Below are 23,554 nucleotides of genomic sequence, written 5' to 3' on the forward strand. Positions count from 1 at the left end.
CAATAAATCAATAAAAAGACAGACAAGAGATCATTGTTAATCTATCATTAATTTATTTAAAAACAAAATCCAATAATGCCAATTGTGCTTTGCTCTGAGAAAGCAAGAAAAAAAGTGACACTTTTTTTTTTTTAGTAGCTGGTGATTCTGCTTATAGTAACCACACGTTCTCTGCTCTTGTGTGTTTGTTTTTTAGAGTTACAATCTACAGTGTTCTTTTCCCACACGAAATAACCTTTGTTAACATGCACAAAAACAGAACAAAAAACACAACCAAAGAACACTACAGTGCATTAAAAAGGCACCTGCTCCCCAGATACAGGCTTTTTTTTTTTTTTTTTTTATTTAATCCTACAAAGTTACATAATCGTAGAGGGATGTTGTTAATGCAGCTTCAGTAGCGACGGGTTCTCAACAATCCCCATGATCATCACATCTGTACCGACTCCCATTGAGTATTCTATAATTATCACATTGACCTTTTTGGGGACAGATGAGATACATTCAAGAGGTAACAAATTTCATCCCCTACACACACACACACACACACACACACACACACACACCTTTCTCTGCAACATAATTCACACACTAAACTGTAAAATACAATTCTCAGGTTAAGTAGAATTCACATTGAAGTGTCGATGATTAAAGGCGACCAGAGGAAACATGCAGTACAGTACGTGAAGTGGTTTTTATCTTGGCGGAGGGGTCCCCCGGAGTGGGGACTTTTACAGGATTGTGGGCTCAGAAATGCTTTGAATGTCAAAATGTTCCCCGCTGAACTTGAGCAGGGACTATTTTTTTTTGGGGGGGGGGCACTCTGATCACATTCCTATTCAAATAACATACTTCTCTGTTCTTCAACATGCTATGGGTGTCATTCACTGATCCTCAACAAGTAACCTTTTTTTCCCCCAATTTCAGGGATATTTCCTTACATAGATTTGAAAAAGCATTTAAGTTAATTGTACCAAGCAGTGGTGCAGACTAGACTTTCAATATAAATATTCATTCAGTGTATACCATTAGACACCCGATTCCCATTTACCTTATTGCCCCGACAGATCAAGAATGTCAAATTCTAACATTCACACTGTCTTCACATTATCAATCTGAGATTTGGGTTCGCATCCCCTCTAATGCCCACAATTATTCAGACTTACTCTCCCCTTTCCCAACACACTCCTTCTTTTTCCTGTCAGTTGGTGAGCACTCGTACACCAACGTTTATGTTCACGTTTAATGCAAAAATGTATTTATTTTTTAGAATTACATACGTAGGACAAGACCTAAATATTGAGTCCGGTCGTTTTACAATAAAATAATTAAAAGCTGGTTAATGTTTTCTAGCTAAATGCACAGATATAGTGCAGTGAGGTTTCACTATCAAGTTTTAATTTAACGCATGTAGTTTTGGTATGTTTTAGATTTTCATTATCAACACAATCTGTTGCCACAGAGTTTTTATTCCCAACCTGTCTGATGTTTAGATTCTTTTTGACACATGCATTTAGAAACAAAAACGGAAATGATCAGGATACACTTACTGGTAGTTGAGAAAGTGTGTTTTAAGGACATTTTTAGACTGTGATTTTGTGAAAGTAAGACAGTGGTGCTGAAAATCTGAAGTGAAGCTATAACCAAGAAAAATAAAGAACAGGTAAACCTGACCCAGTTAAGAACTATCATTTCATTTACAGAAACATCACTGCTCCTCACAGCAGTCTGCGTTTAAAAGTAAACAAAGGAGAAAGACATCCTCTCCTTTCATCGAGAGTTTCTTGAACGTACAACAAAGACACTATTCTCACAAACGGCTAACTTTTACAGACTTGACCTTTTGTTCAGATGGATTACACGGTGGATATGTACCATTTATTTTTACCACACTATGTAGTTCCTCTGACTTGCGAATGCCCAACCATTGGAGCAAAATAGCTCACTCAGCAGTGATGCCATAACAGCTTTTGTAAAGTGTGATTATAATACAGAAAGAAAAAAAAAAGGTGGTTCTCCCAAATCTCTGCTTTCCCTGAAAGGCATGACCGAAGAGCTTCTGAGCTTGTTACACTTAAACTGAAGTGGATGTGATGGCTGGTAGTAAGCATTTTAGGTGCTGTGCTATGTCACATTCATTGAAAAGTGAGAACAGTGGTACACTAACACAGAGATCAAAGTCACTTTTCATCAATACCCATGACAAAAAGTGTAACTGAATGCACTTAGATATTAGTGGTTTGAATGCACTTAACTGTAGATGCATGTGATTTGAGGCTGCAGCTGCGCTGGATTTTCAACAGGTACATTTTGTTTGTTGTTGTTTGCCAAGTAGATATTGTTGCATGGCTGAGCTGATTTGCCGCTTATGTTTTTGATAACTTTAACCAGTATCTGTGCAGTATAACTGACCAAAGCTGTCTCTAAGGATTAGATTTTTACATGTATTAATTTTTTAATGGAAATTTAAGATATGTACGCATTTTGCAGGGGCAAATCTTTCAAATCTGTTAAATTTGATGTCAGCAGCGAGCACGCATTTAAATGGACTACAAATGAGAGACACTGATCTTGTGGCCTATGTACAGGAATTAGTTTTAAAAATACACTTTTACATGTTTTCTACGGTATGATAGTGGAGCGCACTGGAGAGAATACAACAGTTCTACAAACAAGCAGAAAGAGTTAAACATAAAAATGCCTTTGTTGTTGGTAATGTTTACCATTATTTTCTATGCATATTTTGCTTGTTCACTTGTATAGACTAAAGGCAGCTTGCTTTGTTCGGATTGCTGTAAAAGTGATTCTTATTCACTAACCTGCTTGAGTATATTTTCTGATAAAATCTTGATCATATTAAAACCTCAAGACTTCACTGGCAATGTTCTCAAAGACAGGATGATTCCTAGAGGTACCTCTTCAAAGAACAATACATGTGTTTTATCAGCTGCACAGTTCTAAGACAGGGAGTCATAGACTGGAACAAAAAGGGAAGACTGGCTTCAAGTCTCTTCCGGCTAACAGCTAACAGTTAGCGGCTGTTACGTGAAGGCACTTCCTGGTAAAGCTTTCCACAGAGTAGCACCTGGGATTGTTTAGAAGTAACCAGTAGAAGCCCTTTATTGGAAGGAGCCTGGGGTCTGAGCTGGGCTGAAGGGTGTCTCTGTTACAGCAGGGTGTAACCTAAGATGTACTGCAGGAGTTTGTTCCGATTGGCCTGAGGTAGAAAAGTGCTGCTCAGCTCCAGAGTTGTCACCCGGTTCTCTCTTCTCTCCTTCAGGACCTACAGAAAATTGCAACAAAGGTGGAACATCTTAACTCCAGCTGGAGGGACCTGAACATCAAAGACTACTGTCTGAATATAAACCGTATTGTATTTTAATACCTATAATAAATCCACAATTTAAACTTACCCCAAGCTCTTTGAATGTCCTCACTGTGTTCTTAACCAAGTAATGAGTTGCACTTTCACCTGTAAAAAAAAGAGATTACATAAGGAGTCAGAAATACTAATTAAACCTGATTGTGACTGACGTTTTATTTTTTTTTAATGTTACTAGTTAATTCATAGCTAAAGCCCCTACAAGGGTGTTCATTTTGTGTTGATTCTGGTGGCTCTTGTGGAAAAAAGCAGAAGTGTTTCTACACCTTGTTTCATTGATTTCAAAGGGAATCTGACCGGGTGGCAGGCATTAAGAATAACTATAAAGAAACAGCCAAGACTTGTGTGTCCATGGCATAAATCTAGTGCTAGGACATTAGTTCCAGTAACTTTTATGGTTAAATAATGACTTTTCTTTGAATTATCAAAGGATACTGTATGGAATAATTACACAATGGACCTTCATTTCTAATTCCAAAATATTTTGTGGACATACAGTATGTGGGAGAAATATTGCAGTATTACCATAAGCAGCTACTCCTCTCTCTGTGCGGGTGAGCAGGTATCTGAAGAGCCTCTGGGTGTAGTCAGACTCAGCCATGGGCTGACTCAGACTGTGGACGAAGATGGCGGCCCCACTGTAGGCCTCCAGCACGGGGCTCACAAGTCGCTGTAGGAAGACGAAGAACTCCTGGTGTTCTGCAGAAACGCTCACCTGATCAAAAAATAAACAAAAAATAAAAAATCAGGGAGAGAAGCCAGTTAGTCTAGAAGTACTGTGGTGGTTCTGTTGGCTTAAATAAAACTGTTTGAAATTGTCTTTTTAAATACGCATTATTATCTCGACCTTTAGGTAGCGATCCCTCTGCTCCTCGCCGAAGTCACTGTCCTCATCCTCCTCGTCACTTCTCCAGGAAAGGGGCTCGGGGAACTTTTTGGGCCATGGTTCCTCTGTGGGGCTGGGACTCAGTTCCTCCTGGTCCTCCTGGCACACACACACACACACACACACAGACACACACAAATTAGACCATCTGGGCCATACATATACAGTAAACAATTATAGTTAACCCAAGATGTTCACCATTGGTCAACTGATCACAGTGGTTACTTCATGTCTGTAAACTGACCTCTGCTACGTAGAGAACTCCATACTGGATCAGCCGGGTCACTGCATCGTGAAAAACCTGGTAAATAGTCTGACAGGGCTGTGGGACAGAGAGGAGGAGAGGGAGAGGAACATGAAACAAACCATGTGGAGTTGTGTTTAAAATCAATTTAAAACCAAACATCAATAGGAACAACAACCAAACAGTTCAATTGAGCAAATAGAGACATGTTGGTGTTTTACTTCCAAATCTTTGGACTCATTTTGTACAGTTCAAAGTTTAGAAAGCTAGTGACAATGCACAGGACTTACTGGCGCCACAGCCACCTCATTGATAAGGAAGTGGGAGAGCATAGCAGCCTTGCGGATGAGTCTCTCTTGACTGAGAGGGAGGCTACTGAGACAACCGGGCTGGTGATCAGTGTCTGATTCTGCGACCAGCTCCCGCTGCAGCGACAGGATGCTGCAGGCTGGAGATAAATCATAAAGAAATTAGAAATAGGGAAATATTCTAACATCTAGGCAAAGATCAGTGACACACCAGATTGAGCGCACAACACAAGATCAACCTCTCGGCTCAACATACCAATGATTGCATCAGAAATGAAGACATGGAAAAGGCCATTGCTGTAGAAGTTGAGCTCAAAAAGCGCTTGTACAGTTTGGCTGGGTGCAACAGTGAACTCTCCATTGCGATTCGCACTGCTGGTCACGTTGACGCAGTTTCCCAGCAGGTGGAGTGCACGCATGACCACATCCTCGGAGTTCCCAGAAAAGCCCAGATCAAAGTCCCGTGACAGGATCTCCTCCTTCATGTTGAAGAAGTCTTCCACCAGCTTGGACAGCACCACCCCCTGGAGCAAAGTGGAGGAAAAACACAAGCTCCAGATATTTGAAGAAAAAAACGTGGCTCATGTCCAGAATTTGGTGACTCGGTACAACAAAACACTAGACTTGGCTTGAGTCTGTCAAATGCAGCACAGGCCAATTCCTCAAGACAGAAAGACAATTTCAGTAACTGTTCTCCACTGTCACCCACTTACAGTACATCAGTGTGCCTGCAGAGGGCAGAGGCCCACCGCTAATGTACAGAGGTGGTGGAGAGAAGATGCAGGGAGAGAAAGACAGAACAGAGAGACACATTCATTGCTACCATGCAGAGGTTTCTGACATTTGGATCACCCCTGTGTAAGGGAGGGAGTATGACGGGCAAAAAAAGACAAAAAAAGACTGAGGAACAGATGGTTGAAGAAAAATTGGAAAAGGGAAGAGGGTGCAGTATATATAGTAACTAAGTGCCAGGAGTGGAGGTTATATAGAGGACATGAAAAACAGCCAGACTTACCTGTCTGTGTCTGTAGAGCAGCAGACAGGCTACAATGTGGGTAGACATGATTGCTGAGGACTTATTAGCCGCTGTGAGGGGCGATACAAAGAAGATACCATAATGAGCAAAACAGACTGACGACAATATCAAAGCAGAGACGTCTGGTATTGACCAATATGTTTCCACTCTAAGAGTAACTGCTGCAATATTCCTAAATATTTATTCTTTTTCATTTACAAGACAAAACACATATGAATGCTATACCGCTGTTAAGCATCTGAGTTGGAAGTCTCTTATGTCAGACAGAGGTGGGGGTTATGACAACAACTAAAAGAGTACGTACAGATGGGACTCACTGACAATCTATGACTAACCATATGTTGTAACCCATATTTTAAATAATACATCTTACGGTCTTTAAATAAAGTTCTCAAGCATATGAAAATATCCAATGTACCAGGTTTGTCTAATTAGATATAATGCTTTCTTTTAATAAACAAAAGGTTAAAAAGAGTTTATTATAATGATAACATATAAGACAGACAAAGACAATAATGGTGTGTCTGTGTGTGTTCGCACATGTCATGGGACAAAGGTTACTAGTGGTCATCTTGAGCATAGTTCAGGGGTGTAAAACATTTGTGAGCACTGGTACTGCATTCCTCCCTTCTTCTGCTTCTCTATCCTCCCCTTTATCCTATTGGCTGAAAACAACATGCCATCCAGCTGGAGGCTTTGTGATTGGCTGAGAGTGAAAAGCGACCAGGCCTAGGGTAGGAGAATGCAGCTGAATGAACTAGGGAGAACCGGTTTCTGTAGTGCTACCCTGGGGCAAAAAGCCCCGAGTGATGTGAAATGGATGGACTGATGCTGTGTAGGATTTAAATTAATAAAGGCAGTAGAATGAGTAGTATTTTTATGAATTCTGCTTCAGCTCCTGCAAGCAGGTGCAGCTTAAAACACAGGATGAAAAGGACATGCAAGTGGAAAAGAATATAAAAGAGGGTAGGATTAATTAATTAAGCAGAAAATGTGCTCCAATATTTAAAATAAATTAGATGTGACGGGACAAATAGTGCCATATGACATTTAGCTTAATGTGGCATCCGTGATGGAAAACTCTGAATAGGAAGAGCACTGTGAGGATTCATGACCTCTGTCACATGTCTTTCTATGCTACAAACTAAAAATATAAAAAGGGCTGATAACGATCCCTAAATAATATAAGCAACAGGGCTGTAGTTAGGGTGTAGCAAATCCACTGGCTGAGGTGTTGTGAGTTCCTTACTGAAGAGGACGTGCTTGGCCAGGTTGTTAATGAGCTGTCGTCTCAAGATATCATCAGGCAGCTCTCTGTTCATCTGCTCCTCCTCCTGCCCCTCAAACAGCTGAGCATCAGGTCTGAAAGAATAGTAACCCAACATATAAACATATAGTTTGACCACTGTCTTAGTATGCCAGCTTGATGTGGTATGCACAATTTAAAAAGATGGTGTTCAATTCACAAAATATACCACTTAATAGGTGTGAAAACATAAGCACTATAGCAAATGATTGAAGCAATATACATTTTAATTTAATATTTAGATGATAGTATTGACCCCCTGCAATGTGTTCTACTGTTCCGCATAATTGCTTTATGCTGCAAACAAACTGCCCATTGTGTTTTAAAGAAGCACCACTAAAGACCTAAAGTAAACTTAATCTTGCCAAATGTGATTATTAGTTTACGATTACCCTTATGAACCTGTGGCTGTCTCTGCTCACTCCTTTTATTTCCAGGCTTACAGCGCAGTCATTAACCACCTCAGCCAACTGTGCCATATATTTTCAAGACAGGACAGGCTACTATTTAGTCTGTGAGTGTTACTATACATTCTGTAGGGCTCTTTTTATGAAATAGTATTTGTAATGTTTGTCCAGATAGTTTTCACTCGGCTCTTCTGGCATGAAATCTAAACTTGCGACTCCAGACCAGCTGGAATGAAACGTTGCTGTCCATGTGAACGTCCTCTATGACTGTATCAGTGTTATTATGAAGCGACAGTGCTGAACTGAAGTGACCCCTGCCAATGCTAACTCAAGAGCTGTGCTCAGATGTCAGATAACAGACCCTGCTGTGACGAAGCAGGAAGGAGAAGTCAAGTTTTTGACATGAGGGTTCATGATATTACAGGTGGGACTTCTGGTGTGTGCATGTGCACTTGTCCCAGAAGAGTATATCTGCCTGTCAGAGTGGGTGTGTGTGTGTGTGTGTGTGTGTGTGTGTGTGTGTGTGTGTGTGTGTGTGTGCCCTTACTGAGCAGAAATAATGGTGGGCATCAAGGTGTGTTCCAGGGACACTGGTGGTGGAATATGGCGGCTTCTCTGGGAGTCCAGGTACTCCTGACAAACAAAGGGTTAATTAAAATACAAAATCACACAGACAGCCAGATGGAAACATCAAACGTTAAACTCCATATAAGCCACATTTATTATTTTCTCACTTTTTTTTGCAATAAAAGAGTGATACCTGAAATCTATTACTGTAATAGCGTCTCTGGCTACATGTGGCCATAACAGCTGTAGTTCTATTTGTATAAAAGCTGATGTCATCTCTGATCAGTCACCTTGAGGGAGAAGGGCTGGTTGAAGTCAACTCGGACGCAACCGTAGTTCTTCCTCAGCATCCTGAACACTCCACATGCTATTCCCCACAAACTCTCATTCTTCTTGGGCTTTCCCTGGTGGTATTGAGGAGTTTAGATGGTTACAACAACAACTTAATAATAACAACATATACTGTATGATGATGCAGTTAAAGTCATCTATCCCACAAAGAAACAAAGCCTTTCATCGCCTAATTTCCAAAATACTACAATATCTATTCTGTTTTTAGTGGAGGAAAACAGCTTTGTTGCCAGAGGAAAAAGTACACAAACATCCAACCAAGATGATCTAAACACTTACCAGCTGCTCGCTATTGTAGTTGCCCTCAATTATACGATCGTAAGAGATGCCAACTGGCACCACCAGTACGTCTGGGATGGACCCAGTGCACAGTGTGTCTACCACGAGGGACAGCATGCCTGCACGCGCTGTAGATGGCTTACCGCTGCGGGAGCGGGTACCCTCTAGGTAGACCTCCAAAAACTGCTGCTGACGCAACAACTCCTCTGTATACTGAGGGAAGATGGATGAAACACAGAGGCAAAGGTTGAAGTGAAAATGGTGGGATGAAGATGAATGAAAAAAAGGTTGCACAGGATGTCAAATGTGAGACAAATATGCATATACAGTGTGTAAAGGTCATAATACTTTCGATGAAAATACAATTTGCTGCAAAGACAGTGACTCCATCACGAGGTGGATGTGTCACGTAAAGTGTGCATTCTGAATAAGAGTTAAAATGAGCGTGGTCAACAATAGTTTGACCCCCAAATACACCGCAGAGAACTGGGCACGTGCCAAGGAAGCCATGTTGTGTCATGATATGCTGAGCACAGTATGCACGCAGCTGCCTCTTGCTATGCAGACACTTTTGAGAAGAGAGGCTTTATACTGAAATGGACTCTAGCCTGTGGCATTTAGAGTAAGCCGTGATAAGAACAGACATCCAGGTTCGGCTTTCACAGGAGCGACTGAAATTAGAGCAGCACAAGGTTTCTTATTCTATTGCCTGCACTTCTGCCTGTGAAGGAGTTCGGCTAATTACGTTTCTGTGAGAGACATGCCCATGCCAGATTAAAGTCTTATCTCCTCCAAAATTTTACAATTTACAGTTACAATGGCAGAATTGTACACTCTGTTTAGTGGGATGTGTAGAAAAAAATATCAGAGGTACAAAGGGATGAAATGCAGGTCATCACTTCCAACAGTTGCTCATGTCTTCAGCTGATAACTCTTATCTGAGGGACACGATACACACTTATCTTAGCCGTACAATACACAGCCTTTGTTGGTTTCATTACTGCCAACTCATTTTCACTCATCATTACTCTTAACTCTCTTCCACAAACTCCAAACATACAAATTAACAGCCATTACCAACTCTGATAGACTGGTGCAATTAAGTTAATCCACTAAGCAGCCAAGCTATTTAGTGGAAAGCACATTTAGAAACTTCATGCTACAAGTAGCTTATGATGACAAAGCATTCATATCAACAATAGTAGTCATCCACATTAGTTATACTTCAGGTTTTCTCATTAGGAGAAGCTTGTTAAGCCACATTATCCAAATACTAGAGCTGCACAAATGCAGATTCCAGTTTTAATCAGCCTCGAAAGTTTCACTCAGTCAGTTTTTGTCCCTGTAACTTTCTTGAGATGCACAATGCTCACATTAGGAGGGAAATAAACTCTACCCAGTGCCATAGTTGGAAAGACTTAAATGATTTACCAAAACAATAACTTTTTACTCTACATTTACAAATGCCCATAAACAATATGTCAGCCATTTTACATTGTACAGATATTTCTGGGTTATTTGAAAAGCAAAATAATACATCACTAAAATTATTATCCCTTCTCACTTTTACCAGTCACAGGACTCAAACCCCTCTGTACTGCAATTACAAATAGATATAACCACTGGGTTACACTACTACTCTTCATGTAATACTGTAAATGTAATTAATAGCAATATGTCCAAGTATGTTAGATATTTAAACTGAGTAAAACAAGTAAAATTAACAGCATACAGTATGATCATATCTTACTTCTACAGCAGAAGTTTTAGAAAAGTTTACAGAAGTTTCTTAAACACTGCTACAGGATAGTAGTAGTGTCTGAATAACTTTTAAAAAGTAAAATGCTATCTTGTTAAATTGAGTCAGATTTTTGCAAAGACTGATTTTACAGTATGACTAAAGAACAGACAGAGAAAAAAGAAGGAGGTGGGCTAACATTATGTAACAAAGGCTTTTAGCGCTCTATCACTCAGGGAATAAAAAGCGCACAGAGCAAAAAAGTATGAAGACCTCCTGCAGTTACATAATAAATCATGCTAAGACAAAAACCCACACACACACCACACACATGAATTGAACACTGAATTTAAGAACTGCATGTTAAACCAGCCTTTCCTGTAGAAGATAAATAGACTATTGGGACTTACTGCTTGCAAGAGTGATCTATACAGAATGTCTTTCTTCCCATCCCCGGTCTCCTCCATTTTCCGTCGTATGAAGAACCCTCCAAGTTTACGGATAAGGGTGCTGAAAACACATAAAGTCGAAAAAACGTTGTACACTGGCAGCAGTGATGTCTTTATCATTTTTAGTTGGCTGCAATTTGGTTATGGTGTCACTATGATTAAAGAGGAATCACTGTACTATAGTGATTCCTCTTTAGAAACTGTGATTATTGTGAGTATTAAATATGATTTGACAACATGTTGCTGACAGATGAACATGGATGGTTTCATACAATTTGGAATAAGCCAGTATGTAGCATTTACTTATAGACTGTTTTGTTTGTACTGGACCTACTAACCTATTTGAAGCAAGTTAGGATAAAACAGGTTTACAACCTGTTGTCAGGGAGGTTATATTCCCTTAAGGTAAAAACAGTGTCAGTCTTTAGTCTCACTCTTTAGTTCAGCTTTCATTCCTCTCTGATCAATTTCCCTTTCTTCTATTATCAAACTGATCTGTTTTCACTCACAGAGGGGAGAAATTCACTTTATTGCCACATCAAACTTGACATGAGCCTTCATGGGCCTTTTACCTGAGGATAGGGATGCTTAGGTTGTTTCCAGCAGCAATGTGTGGGGCTTTGATGTTGTGACAGAACAGGATCAACGTGATGAGCAGGTAGTCAATGTGGGATTTATGAACAGGGAGGAAGACCATGGGCACATTTTGCTGTAAAGACAAGACATAGATCATTTTAAAATAAACACAGACCACTGATATGCATATGGATATGTACTTTAGGAGCAAACTTTAGCCCATCAGAAATGTATTATGATGACTGCCGTTCAAGACTGCACTGATAATAAAAATGGTAATAAATACACAAAGTAAGACTGTGTACATGAAACACAAAAAGCAGTATTAGCACGTTATTGTGTCAGTTTGTGAAATGTATTTGTGTACTGCTTGTGTTTAACTGTCACTCATCAGATCATGTTGTGACAGTATAATCCATTTTTCTTTGTGTGTAGTTGCTGCTGACCTCCGTAGCTGCTTTCTTGACCATTTCCAGCTGGCCCTTGTGGATCTGGATGCTCCAGAAGAACCCGTTAAAGAGCCTCAGGAGGACCCACCCCGTCAGCCTGAAAGAAAATGAAAATGAAGATGTGGAACAGAAACAAAGAGTCTAGCTTTGGCAGAATCTAGTCCATTTTAGTGAAATTAAACATAATGGAGCCATGCACATATTCAGTGTACTAATCCACAGTAAAATAAAACTGCAGTACAATGAAAGAGTCTCTTCTAAGGTCTTCCAGAAACATTGTGTTAATGTGTTACAATATTCCTATAAACCCGGCTGAAAAGCAACTGACGTGAGATTTCTGGTACACAGTATATACCTGATAAAGGCTGGTGAAATGTTGGCCACCATCTCCTGGAGGAAGGCCCTGGCTTTCTGCTTCACTTTACTGACAGCTTTGTGGTCCTGGCCAGGCTGGCTGGCTGCAGTGTCCACATCTGTGGCTACCTTCACAATAGCACTCTCCACCCTGCCATGGGCAAAAGCACAGCACATACGTGAGGCATACAATTTTTTGTACACTTTATCCCCAAAAGCTATTAGTTGAGTGTTTCCACTCCCTGTATAATTTAATAATACGGTACTAATGTTGCTTAAGGGGTCACTACATACTCTCATGATGCTCTAAATGTGTAAATGTCTCATGTTACATTAACTCTCACCGGCTGTTGTTGAGCACATTGTCCACTACATTCCTGGTGAACATGTCCTTGTTGACATCTCTTTCCATGACAAACAGCACATAACTTAGCCTGCGCGCCAGCCAGCCCCGCTGTCTGCATGAGGACACACACACAGATACACATGTACAGCAATGTATACACAAAAACATGTACTGAAGAGAACACATTCTCAAAAATAACATATGAATGGATACACTAATTAATGCTTTAACAGATTTAATCTGTAGAATATGTGATATAAATATGTGATATAAATATCTGTGATCAACATTTGATCAAAATCTCTCATACATACAATCTCTCACAATATAAAAAGGTATAGTTTGACTGATCAGTTGAAGGACGGTCAGAAAAAAACTTGGCCATTGTTGGTTACACTGATTTACTGGTAATTTAACACATTTTCAAGAATCAGAGATCAGCTGTGGCTCACATATCCATTACACAGAGCTTTCTCCAACGACAATGGCAGTTTTGTTACACCTTGCTGAGCTTATAATCAACACAATACTCACTGTGTTAGATAAAAATTAACAATACTAACTTGTTAATAGTGAATTTAGCTCATCCTGGTTGCACGACATCTCTGTCTACATGCTAATACACTGCAGAATAAAACTAGATATAAACTTCTTTCAGTATTTCCCATGAAGTTCAGGGCATGATAGCAAATAGCCTTCATTAAAGTAACTCTATCCAAAGGACTGCCTTTGACTTGCTCGTGTTTATATTGCTTGGTGTTGAGGTATAAAGGTGTCTTACTGCTAAGGTCAGTCACTGGATGCATGTGTCCGGTGTCCACAGACAAACAGTTTAAATTATTCATCTGTCCATCTTTCCACTGCTTCCACGGTCCTCCTGACTTAAAGCCATCTATTAAACGCAGGTTGTTAGGGAGGCCAGTACCTGACTGCACTGTATTGATTGTACTATACAGGAGGAGCTCTTTGGTGCAGCGTGCAATTTAAGGGTTAATCAGATGCCAAAGCCACATGTGAAAGCCAACCAGCACAATGTGTAGTTTTGAAAGTTGAATATGTTCCCTTTTGTCGGTCCAATGGACTGTTCAAACACAAATAAAGTGTAAGGAAGTGATACTGTAATGGAGCAGATTTTCCTTTGTTTACCTGGTGTGGGTCTCATTGATATAGATGACGTTACGCAGTCCCAGAGATGGAATACTGGTGTTGAACAGTCTCTCCTGTGACCAAAAGCACAATGATTATTGAATCAACAACATAACTTCAACTTAGAGCCTTAGAGACACAGATGGGTTTGTAAATTTAAGGAATGAACACATAAGGTAGACAGAATTGTATCTTGTTGTCTTTTGACGAAACGAGTCTTGCAAGCAAGTCTCTGCATTCTAGATGAGCAAGCCGGAGCTTGTTTAGCTGATCTTGAGATACTGACTGAGATAAGAGTGGACTAAAGGTTCAAAGTAAGTCTGGTCTGTGCTGGAAGAAATTGCCTTTCTGCTGCCATTTCATTTAGTTTGTTACACATTAATGTACTACTCATTTTGAAAGAAACATGTTAAAAATGCCTGTTGGCCAATGTTTGTAGCATCTTTTAGAGACATACCAAATAGGATTGCACTTCACATGTCTTCAAAAACCACAATAAATTGTTTTTGGCGGGTGCTGTACACTGCATATTGATCAGACTAGACTTTAGAAAAGGAAAGTTAATTAGCTGTGGTGTAACATTACCCAGCTCTGTGGTGTACAGGAGTGACAGCAACGGCCCACAAAGGGCCTCTTTCTGTTCAGAAGACCCTCCTTCCACGTGCTGGCAACGCAGCGCAGGACCGAGGGGCTGGTGCTGCGGTCCTTGAAACACATCCAAAAACATCATTACAAAGATACAGGAATAACATTATACACATAACACAACCTGTTCTGTGGAACACATGCATGCTAAGACAAGATTAAACACCTAGGATCTGACAAGATATATCATGCCGATGATAATGTATAATGGCATTACAAACATAAATTGTTGATCTGAGTTCGTGGCTTACCGAGTCATCATTGGGATGTTTCCAGCGGTTACACCACTGCTCTCCATTATTGACCTGCAGCAACAAACCATCTGACACCTCCATATTCTCTGCTGTCCTTTCCTCTCCCTCCAGATCACACACCACTAGCTGGTAAGCTGGCAAGACAAAGGGATATCATATCATATCATATAGCAAGTTTTCTTAGCTAGAGCATGGCCTATTACAATATTTTAATTCACTTTTTGTGTGTGGCATCACAAGTCAGTCAGATCATACATCTGCCTTTAAGCATTTTGAGCGCAGGAGAACTGAGCATGAACTAGATGTCACGTCTCACTTCCACAGTAAAGATGAAGAAGATCCCTCCCACATGATTCATCACCCTGCTAGTATGAGTTTGGCTCACTTAACACCTGTTTGCTCCAGTTAGGCCAGATTTTCTGACTAATGTTAAGGTTACGTTGTTCCACTTGTCCCCAGAATACAATTCAGGGATTGGTCTGAGGTTTGAATAACTTGACAGCAGAAAGTATTGTGCATTGCACGCTGAAACATCTGAGACTGAATGAGAACAGGTTATAGCTCTACTCAAAATAAAAGTCTATTATGCAAATTAAATGACTGGATTTATTTAGCACTTTTAGTTTAACTTCCTTCCTGCCAACTAACATCTTATCATTGGGTCAATACTTGTACTTGTTTCATGAGTGATACTTCTGCTAATGAGCTATTATTAGTACTGGTATGTTACAGTTCACAAGTTTGGCAAAGCCTTCCTCATTTTAAGAGCCACTCAAGCATCTTCAGACATCTTTTCAGTTTCAATAAACTTGCTTCAAGTTCAAATGAACTTCATCAAACTGTACTGCTCTTTATTTAAGATAAATATTAATACATCTAAATTAATAAATAATCTAATCTATAGAAACTGGAGTTACATCACACGCAGTCATCAGTTAATCACAAGACAGTTTTCCTGAGTACACAGCACTTGATCTGATGGACTAGAGCCCGTACTCTGAATCCAAAATGTCAAACACACACCAATCAAGTTGTACAGCTCAACAAAACATTGTATTAGAAAAACCTGGACTATTACAATGAGGAGGTTTAGGATGAGTCACTATTGTATTTGCTGTAGCTCTATAAATATGTGTCACAGGTTAGTTAACTATGTAATCATTATTTTTCTGCAGTTGATTTGTGCGTACGAAATACAAATATGCCAACGGATACATCCTTGCTGTGTACCACCCAACTACTAGTTAACAATTTCTAAATGGCTTCTCAAAGTTTATAACAGGAGTGTTTGCCCTGAAAAGATGGATATTTTTTGAATATTTGTCAAAGAAACATACTTAAAAAGTATTCAACTCTCAACTTCAGATACACTAAATGAAGTAGCAATCAAAACAGAATTAACATAGAGGGAGGCTAAATGTTTAAAAGAGAATTAATTAGTTTAATTAATTTGTATATCCCTCTAATTTGTCACTTTGTCTTTGTTGAAAATTATCTGTAGACTAAATGTTTTTAGATGTTTGTATAATTGATTTATTTGACTGATAGTATGTGATGATGTAGCTCTAAAGATGAACCATTATTTGACCTGAAAAAACCACATAAACATTATGATCCGACACTTAACTGGTTACTGTCTTGTTAACCTTTTATACAATGGAGGTGTTCTGCATCTGGGCCCCAAATACCTACAAAGACTTTTGCCCCAGTCTGCCTCTTGTTTCCCCAATTGTTTTCTGTCTGCTTATTAGCAGGTGAATGAGGTGGCCACTGCAGTTCGGCTTGTTTGTTCCCACATTCTGAACATTGCAGTGCTGGCTGAAAGACACTTGACTGGAGCCCTGTTCACTAACTGCAAATGGGAGCAACAGACCATAACTAAAATCCTCTAAAATGTAAATTGTGATATTATTTACCAATGAACTGCTTTTCTGACACAAAGTGCAAAATAGTCCAATGGTAATTAACAGAAAAACACCATGGCCAGTGCCTCTCATTAGTTTGGAAATAGGTTAGTGAGTCACTTTATGAATGAATGCTTTCAGACAAAACATCATAATGTGTGTCAGTTAAGCGACAGTGTACATCTATCTTTCTGTGAATAATAAGTCTGACGGAGACGGCAGACGTGAGGGCAAAATGTTCCTGCCTAACTAGTATCCAGCGGAGAATGAATGCACTTTGAGCCAACGTCCTGTTGTAGGCGATACGCACACTGATGAGGGGGAACTGGGTTTTCAAAAGGGTCAATGACCGAGAGTACTCCACTTGATGGGGTGACTTTGTTGGAAGCAAAACAAAGAAGTTGAGGAATGAGGAGCTGTGGGGGTTAGGTAACAGGTGAAGGTAGCCATAATGAAACATTAAAGTTTCCATGCAAGTTAATATATTGACTAATGTAACATTAGACTAGGCTAGATTGTAACTTTATTAGTCTTCAAATAAGAAAAATATATCTGTATGTAATATCCTGCTTATCCTTCAAATAATCCTGATCAAGTGTCAACATAAGAGTTCAGATGACATATGTTGATACTCTTTAGGAATGCACCAGGAAGCACATACAAGTAGTAATAAAAAAGCAGTAATATTTCACCCATATCAGCCAATGCAGGCTTGGATCTTTACAATACAAACAGACATATAAAGTAAGTTTTCTTTATTATTTTATTCCGTTAGTAATTTTACAATTAACACCACAATCTGCCAAATCTTGTCAAATTACACTGGACATATATCAGCATTAATGTATAAAGCACGTTTCAGGAGAGCCAGCTCAACCCCCCCACTGTACCACATTATATCTATCTTTAAAAACATCCCTGTTGTTGCACACTGTACATGACTGCGTTAATCCATCTCACAAGCTCCAAGCTGTAATCTGCAAGAAATAAGCAGGTCAAACAGGAGAAGTCTCGTGACAGATGGGGTGCAGATAACTAGCCGTGCAGACAACAATGGCACAAACCAGGCAGTCTGATGTCTGGCGAGCTTGGCCACAAGGTTAAGAAAAAAAAAACAACAAAAAAAACCCACCGTTTTAATTGGCTAAAGCTGCAATCTCCTGGTTAAATGGCTCTTGTAGCTCCATTTGGAGGTTCGTATTAAGCTATTAAACCGATGACTTGTGCAGTTTGTGTTGCACATTGCCTGGCATGCTGTCGAGCCTCATGAGGCAAACCTTGATGTGAGGGGGTTTTAAGGGGACTCGCGATTCCTGGAAATGGAGTACAATTAGCGTGACGTGCTTTTAACGTTAAATGGATTAGCTAATGTCTCTGGGGGTGACATAACAAGCCAAGGTTAACTTAGATGTAAAAAAAATAAAATAAAAATCCTATTCTGAGCAAGGGTCCCCTTTGAACTCAATGTCAACGTAAAGTTAACCGGCTAACGTGAGGTCATGCCACTAAAAATCGGCCCTAAATGTGTCTTAGATTTGTATTTATCGATCACCAACGTGTGGGCTAACGTCGCAACGGAGTTATTGTTTCCATGACAATTACGCACGAGGCATTTAGTGGCAGTTACTTCAACTGCCGACGATGTAGCTAGCACTAGCTCGCTAGCCGGGCTCGCGAGAACGAAACCTCCCTTACCTTGAATGTTGTGTTACGCTGACTCATATCTCAGAAATAAACCCGTCGACAAAACTCAACTGCAGCCAGCCGTCGGGGTCCTTTAGAGGTCCGGTGTCTCCCTGTAAGAGCTCCCACTCCTCAGAGGACTGGACGGCTCTGTCATGCAGCTCTGTGACAGGACCGCTGTTGTTGTGGTGGTACAGCGCCGAACTGCCCGCTGTCGTTATGGCGGATGCCTGGAGAGGGCAGCACTCCGCTAATCCGACCACACTGCATCAGCTGCGGCACTGAAATAATGTTTTTCTTTTTGTTTTTTGTTTTTTGTTCTATAAGGCATATAACGTTATATGACAGTGTGTGTTTCGAATAACTGGTTTGACGCTTTTTAAAAAAATAAATAAAATTGGGCTTTTATTTTGAAGTCCTGTCATTCGTTTGGGCTTTGTGATTAAAAATAAATAAAATGTTATTCTTGTTTCAAGAAAGTAAACATCACAACATATCATAAAAGACAATAAAACATAGTCTTACACAGAAAAGAACAAAGCTTTAAAAACAAACAAAAAAATTACAGTTAATCAAAAAACATGGACGTATTGCGTCCTCCAGTGGTCGGATATTTATAATGCATTTTCTTGGAGCGTACCACTGTGCTATGATAGCGGGGGTCGATTATTAAACTCAGTATGACAGTATGACTTTTGGGGCACAGTAAACTATAGATATAACATAAAATATAAAAAGTTCTCACAACATTTGAATACTTACTGTCATTACTCAACCAGTAGCTATATTTACGATTTTCTGAGACTGCCAACAATTGTGTCACCTATGACGATAGCTATAATGGTAGGGACTTGGACGTTCTATTTCCTTCGTTTCTATCAAGCTAGCGGGAGCCATGAGGTAAGCTAGACATTTGATATTTAAATATATCTTTTTATTCTAAGCAAACTACATATAGGGTTGTTGGCTTTGTTATTTCAGACAAGTAAGAGTACTCGCACTCGGTTCGGCTTGGAGTGAAATCGCCTATTTCTGCGAGAATCCACGTAGCGTTAGGGCCTATGTTGGAGAGCTAACCTAGCTAAGTTCAACAAGACATGTCACAACATGTCAGCGGCGGATCAGCTGGCAACAGTATTTTAATGTGTTTGTGGAACAATCTGCTCAATAAAGTCAGTTAAATAAACAAACTAAGATAGTTAACTATATAGTAATTTGGTTAGGTCTCGTGTAGCGTATAGTTGGTCCTCACACTTTATAAATATTGGGGGTTAATAAGGGGCTAATGTTAGTATTGCTTTGTGTCAGGCATTTTTGTTTTGTGCTTTTCCTTTTTTACGCCTGGTAGTTAAAGGCAAACCCGATGACATTCCCAGGGATGTTATTCAACAAGTAAAGAAGATAAATATATATAACATCCCTCAGTCTGCCCCCTCTTATGGGCAGCTGGCAACCTTTTAGTTCGTTTATGTTACTGGTTAAAGTTATAGGATTAAAAAGTAGAGGAAATAATGGTAATTAAATTCCAGGTGCGCTGTCACATCGGCATCAGGGGATGGCAAAGGCGTAACAATTACTGGTAGTCCCAGGAATAAAGTTTTACAGTAGTAGTATACCTTGAATTGCAGAGTATGAGAATACTCTTGTCTTTTGTATCTTTTTTGATTGATTTCTTTTTTTGCATGTTTTTTATTTGTAATCCAGGTTTTGTCAAGCAAATCTTGTTTATGTAGTCCAGAATCAAAAATCAAGGGACTATTAAAGGGCCAATAAAATGATTTTGGTTAGTAGTGATAAAGTGAAAGAAGTATTTAGCTACAACATTAACATACTTTAAGATCAAATAGAAATTTGAATTATACCTATGGTATTCTTTTGCAGTTTCAGTCAGTACAATACTACATAAATCTCGATGCTGAGAGCAGTGTTTCATGCACAGGGTTGAAAATATAAAAACGTATGAGGTGACACACTGCTACTTGCTTTGATACACATCCCCCTTTTTTAAAGTATAAGAATCTTAAACGCTACCTAGCACTGTTTGTATCTCACATCCTGCAAAACTAATATGTTCCTCGTCATTTATGCAGCATGCTCAGGCTCCAGAAGCGCTTGGCGTCCAGCGTCTTGCGCTGTGGCAAGAAGAAGGTGTGGCTTGACCCCAATGAGACCAATGAGATTGCCAACGCAAATTCTCGTGAGTAGTTTACTTTTCAATAGAAGGTTCTTTCTCTGTAGATGTGTGCTGTCTCGTCCCCGTAGGCCAGCATCTTTATTGTGCTGTATTTGTACCACAGGCCAGCAGATCCGTAAACTGGTGAAGGATGGACTGATCATCAGAAAACCTGTGACGGTTCATTCCCGCGCTCGCTGCCGCAAGAACACTTTGGCACGCCGCAAGGGACGTCACATGGGTTATGGTGGGTAATTGATTTACAAGTAATGTCTTTTTCCTTTTCCGTATTTCCTTTCACAGATTTTACGTATAGTGTATGCTATACTAGCATTTATTCCAGAATTGTAGTTGCCCAGTGGACAAAATGAAAGTAATAATTTATGCACATCATTCCTAATTTTTAGTTTTGATTATTTGGTTACTTATGTCTGAACATTTTGAGGAAACACTGTCCAGCACACAGCAGTTTTATTTTTGTTTATAATAAATATAATTTACCATTTTTCTCCTGCCCAGGTAAGAGAAAGGGTACAGCCAATGCTCGTATGCCAGAGAAGTTGTCATGGATGCGACGCATGAGAATCCTACGTCGTCTTCTTCGTCGCTACAGGGAGTCGAAGAAAATTGACAGGCACATGTAAGTGTGAATGTCAGCGTTCTTTGCTGGTGAAAAAGCCAGTGCCGTTTTAATTTCAGTTTCAGGAAGAGGCATTTTGCTTTGAGGCGCTCTGAGGTGTTTTCTGTTTCCTCCAGGTACCACAGTCTCTATCTGAGGGCCAAGGGTAATGTCTTCAAAAACAAACGCATCCTGATGGAGCACATCCACAAACTGAAGGCAGATAAGGCTCGCAAGAAGCTTCTGGCGTAAGTTGCTCTTTCTTTATTGTCCTGCCATACTTAATAACCTATATTATTAGTTGGTCTTTCTGGCAGCGTCCATATATATTGACATTTTTTCCATTAGTTCTCTGTGGTATGTCGAATTAATTTTCTTCTGTCTCCACCTCTCTTAACCCACCCAGTGACCAGGCTGAAGCTCGCCGCTCAAAGACAAAGGAGGCCCGCAAACGCAGAGAAGAGCGTCTCCTGGCTAAGAAAGAAGAGATCATCAAGAACTTGTCAAAGGAGGAGGAATCTGCAAAAAAGTGAATCTAAACTAAAAATCTTTCTTCTTAAACTCCCCTTTTTCTTGTTAATAAATTTGGATAAAAGAGACTGTCAGTGTTTGGTGATTATTATTGTCTGCCTGAGGCTAAGAAAAGTCTTTTTAAGCTGCATTTTGGGTTAGTGTTCTCAGCAGTCCAACAGGAGGCAGCAAAGCACCAGTATCCATTCTACCATAACATCATGTCTACATTCATTTTAGTCCTACAAATGTTTTAAACACTAAATATGTATTGATTTATTTTAATCATTGATTACCTAAGCTATTTTACTACTCATCCCAGAGGCTTCATCAGTTTCACCAACAGTATTTAATCACATTTTAGTAAAATAACTACAGCAACAGACTGCTGTCAGACTCAAATATGGACAGTTTTTGGACCACAAAAAAAACAGAGTATGGTACATAATAATATCTCATACACAGGATATACCATATTAATCTCATATTGAACATGATTACATTCCTAAATGATTTGATTCTGACTACTGACCCTGGTACAGCCCAAGGAAAACCTTAGTTGGTGTTTACTGGTTACTTTATATTACTCTATATTAAGCCTCTATGTGTTACAGTTTGGGCACTCTGTTGAAATGCATATTTTATGAAGCCCTTTCAGAAACATCCATATATTTAATGGTTACTCCCTTGCTGAGTGGAGGGAGTTTGGAAGTTTATAGAACACAGTTTATTTATACTCAATTTTATTTTGGACCTGCACTTTCTACCTATCAAACTCACTATTTTAATTCAACATACACCCTTCAAAGATAGGAACAAGCCAGGGTCGGACCCTGTAAATGCTGCTAGTGGGGCCCTGGGTGTGTCTACTCTGCTAATAAGGAAGGGTGGTGTTAGCAGTATACAGAAACTCCTCCTCATGCTGTCTTTCTAAGGATTATTTGTCAGTGTATTTGCACTACCCGCTATTGGCCTTTTACTTTAACAGAGGATAACATAGCGTTTTGCAGCATTTGGCCGTCACTGTCTGAGCATTCATGGAAGGAATTTCCAAAATGTTCCCTTCAAATGCCTCAGCACTCATTCTAGGTCTTCCTCTGCCTCTTTGCGTGTTTGGTTGTGTGCTTGTTGGTCTTTGTGTGTGTGTCAGTGATGCATTTTATCCATGACTTATCAATTTATCCACTTAGCTGTGTGAGCAGTCATTTGGTATCAGTCACTTTGAATTCAGCTTGAGCTGATTGAAATTGACATTGAGGCAAAACCTCAGAGAGAATTGAAGAACACAACAAATTTAGTTTTCAGTAGATAATTGTCCCATGCTGACATACAGATGAACCCAAACAATTATGACTGCCCAAGTTTTATTAATAAATAATTTAGCTATTAATAAATGATTTTCCTCATAAATAATTTTCTCAGCCTCACTCTTCCTGAAGGCAAGTAACAAAGCGACAGCGACGACTGTATCGCACCTTCATAAGAAACATTGGCCGTGCTCCATCTTACAACCACTGTCAGCCACATTAAACCTGTGCTGCTGACGCTCCAGTCATCCAGTTGTTTTTCGCTTCTTGCTCGGGCCTTGAAGGATTCCTTCTGTTATGCTCCCTGGAGAAGGTGTGACTGAAGTGTTTGCAAATGCAGCCGTCTCTAACCAGGACAGGCAGGCTGCTGTTTGTGGATGTGAGGAAGAGAATTAGGGGGATTCTCTTCAGGTCCATGCAAATCAGATTATATTCAACAATTCAAATCATCATACGTGAATGCTACTGCTGTTTTAATGACTTCCATATACTAATACCAGGAATCTAGGATGACTTTTTTTTAGAACTCCTTTAATTTCTACAACTTGCTCTGGAGAGTTCACTTCCTGTTGACTGCCAGATGTTTTAAATCTGGGTTGTAGCAGCTTCTGTTTGTGGATCAGGTCCCATCAAAC

The 23,554-nt window shown here is 39.7% G+C and overlaps 2 protein-coding genes across 2 annotated transcripts; one reads left to right on the forward strand and one right to left on the reverse strand.

Moving 5' to 3' along the window:
* Positions 1–30: 30 nt before the first annotated feature.
* Positions 31–18,533, reverse strand: gpam (glycerol-3-phosphate acyltransferase, mitochondrial). The gene is made up of 21 exons (XM_051417308.1): positions 18,323–18,533; positions 14,721–14,857; positions 14,410–14,529; positions 13,825–13,898; positions 12,677–12,790; positions 12,334–12,483; positions 11,976–12,075; positions 11,526–11,662; positions 10,915–11,014; positions 8,767–8,979; positions 8,427–8,540; positions 8,117–8,202; positions 7,106–7,218; positions 5,836–5,906; positions 5,077–5,344; positions 4,803–4,960; positions 4,513–4,590; positions 4,230–4,367; positions 3,908–4,097; positions 3,414–3,472; positions 31–3,283 (listed from the first exon to the last, which is right to left on the reverse strand). Exons 2-21 carry the CDS (start codon positions 14,802–14,804, stop codon positions 3,167–3,169), a joined length of 2,484 nt encoding a protein of 827 aa, XP_051273268.1. The 5' UTR covers positions 14,805–14,857; positions 18,323–18,533; the 3' UTR covers positions 31–3,166.
* Positions 18,534–19,138: 605 nt separating this feature from the next.
* Positions 19,139–21,701, forward strand: LOC127373176 (60S ribosomal protein L19). Its single transcript, XM_051417373.1, has 6 exons — positions 19,139–19,210; positions 20,401–20,507; positions 20,608–20,730; positions 21,003–21,123; positions 21,240–21,350; positions 21,509–21,701. Exons 1-6 carry the CDS (start codon positions 19,206–19,208, stop codon positions 21,633–21,635), a joined length of 594 nt encoding a protein of 197 aa, XP_051273333.1. The 5' UTR covers positions 19,139–19,205; the 3' UTR covers positions 21,636–21,701.
* Positions 21,702–23,554: the final 1,853 nt, after the last annotated feature.

Source organism: Dicentrarchus labrax, unplaced genomic scaffold (assembly GCF_905237075.1).
Source record: "Dicentrarchus labrax unplaced genomic scaffold, dlabrax2021, whole genome shotgun sequence".
Taxonomy (NCBI): Eukaryota; Metazoa; Chordata; class Actinopteri; family Moronidae; genus Dicentrarchus; species Dicentrarchus labrax.

Excerpts from the sequence above, each read along its gene's own strand:
- LOC127373176 (XM_051417373.1), top strand. Across the intron at positions 20,731-21,002 it reads GGGACGTCACATGGGTTATG|GTAAGAGAAAGGGTACAGCC; the intron begins GTGGGTAATTGA and ends TCTCCTGCCCAG. Across the intron at positions 21,124-21,239 it reads AAGAAAATTGACAGGCACAT|GTACCACAGTCTCTATCTGA; the intron begins GTAAGTGTGAAT and ends TGTTTCCTCCAG.
- gpam (XM_051417308.1), bottom strand. The coding sequence starts at position 14,804 with ATGGAGGTGTCAGATGGTTTGTTGCTGCAGGTCAATAATGGAGAGCAG. Across the intron at positions 11,663-11,975 it reads TCAAGAAAGCAGCTACGGAG|CAAAATGTGCCCATGGTCTT; the intron begins GTCAGCAGCAAC and ends TTGTCTTTACAG. Across the intron at positions 3,473-3,907 it reads GAGAGGAGTAGCTGCTTATG|GTGAAAGTGCAACTCATTAC; the intron begins GTAATACTGCAA and ends TTTTTTTTACAG.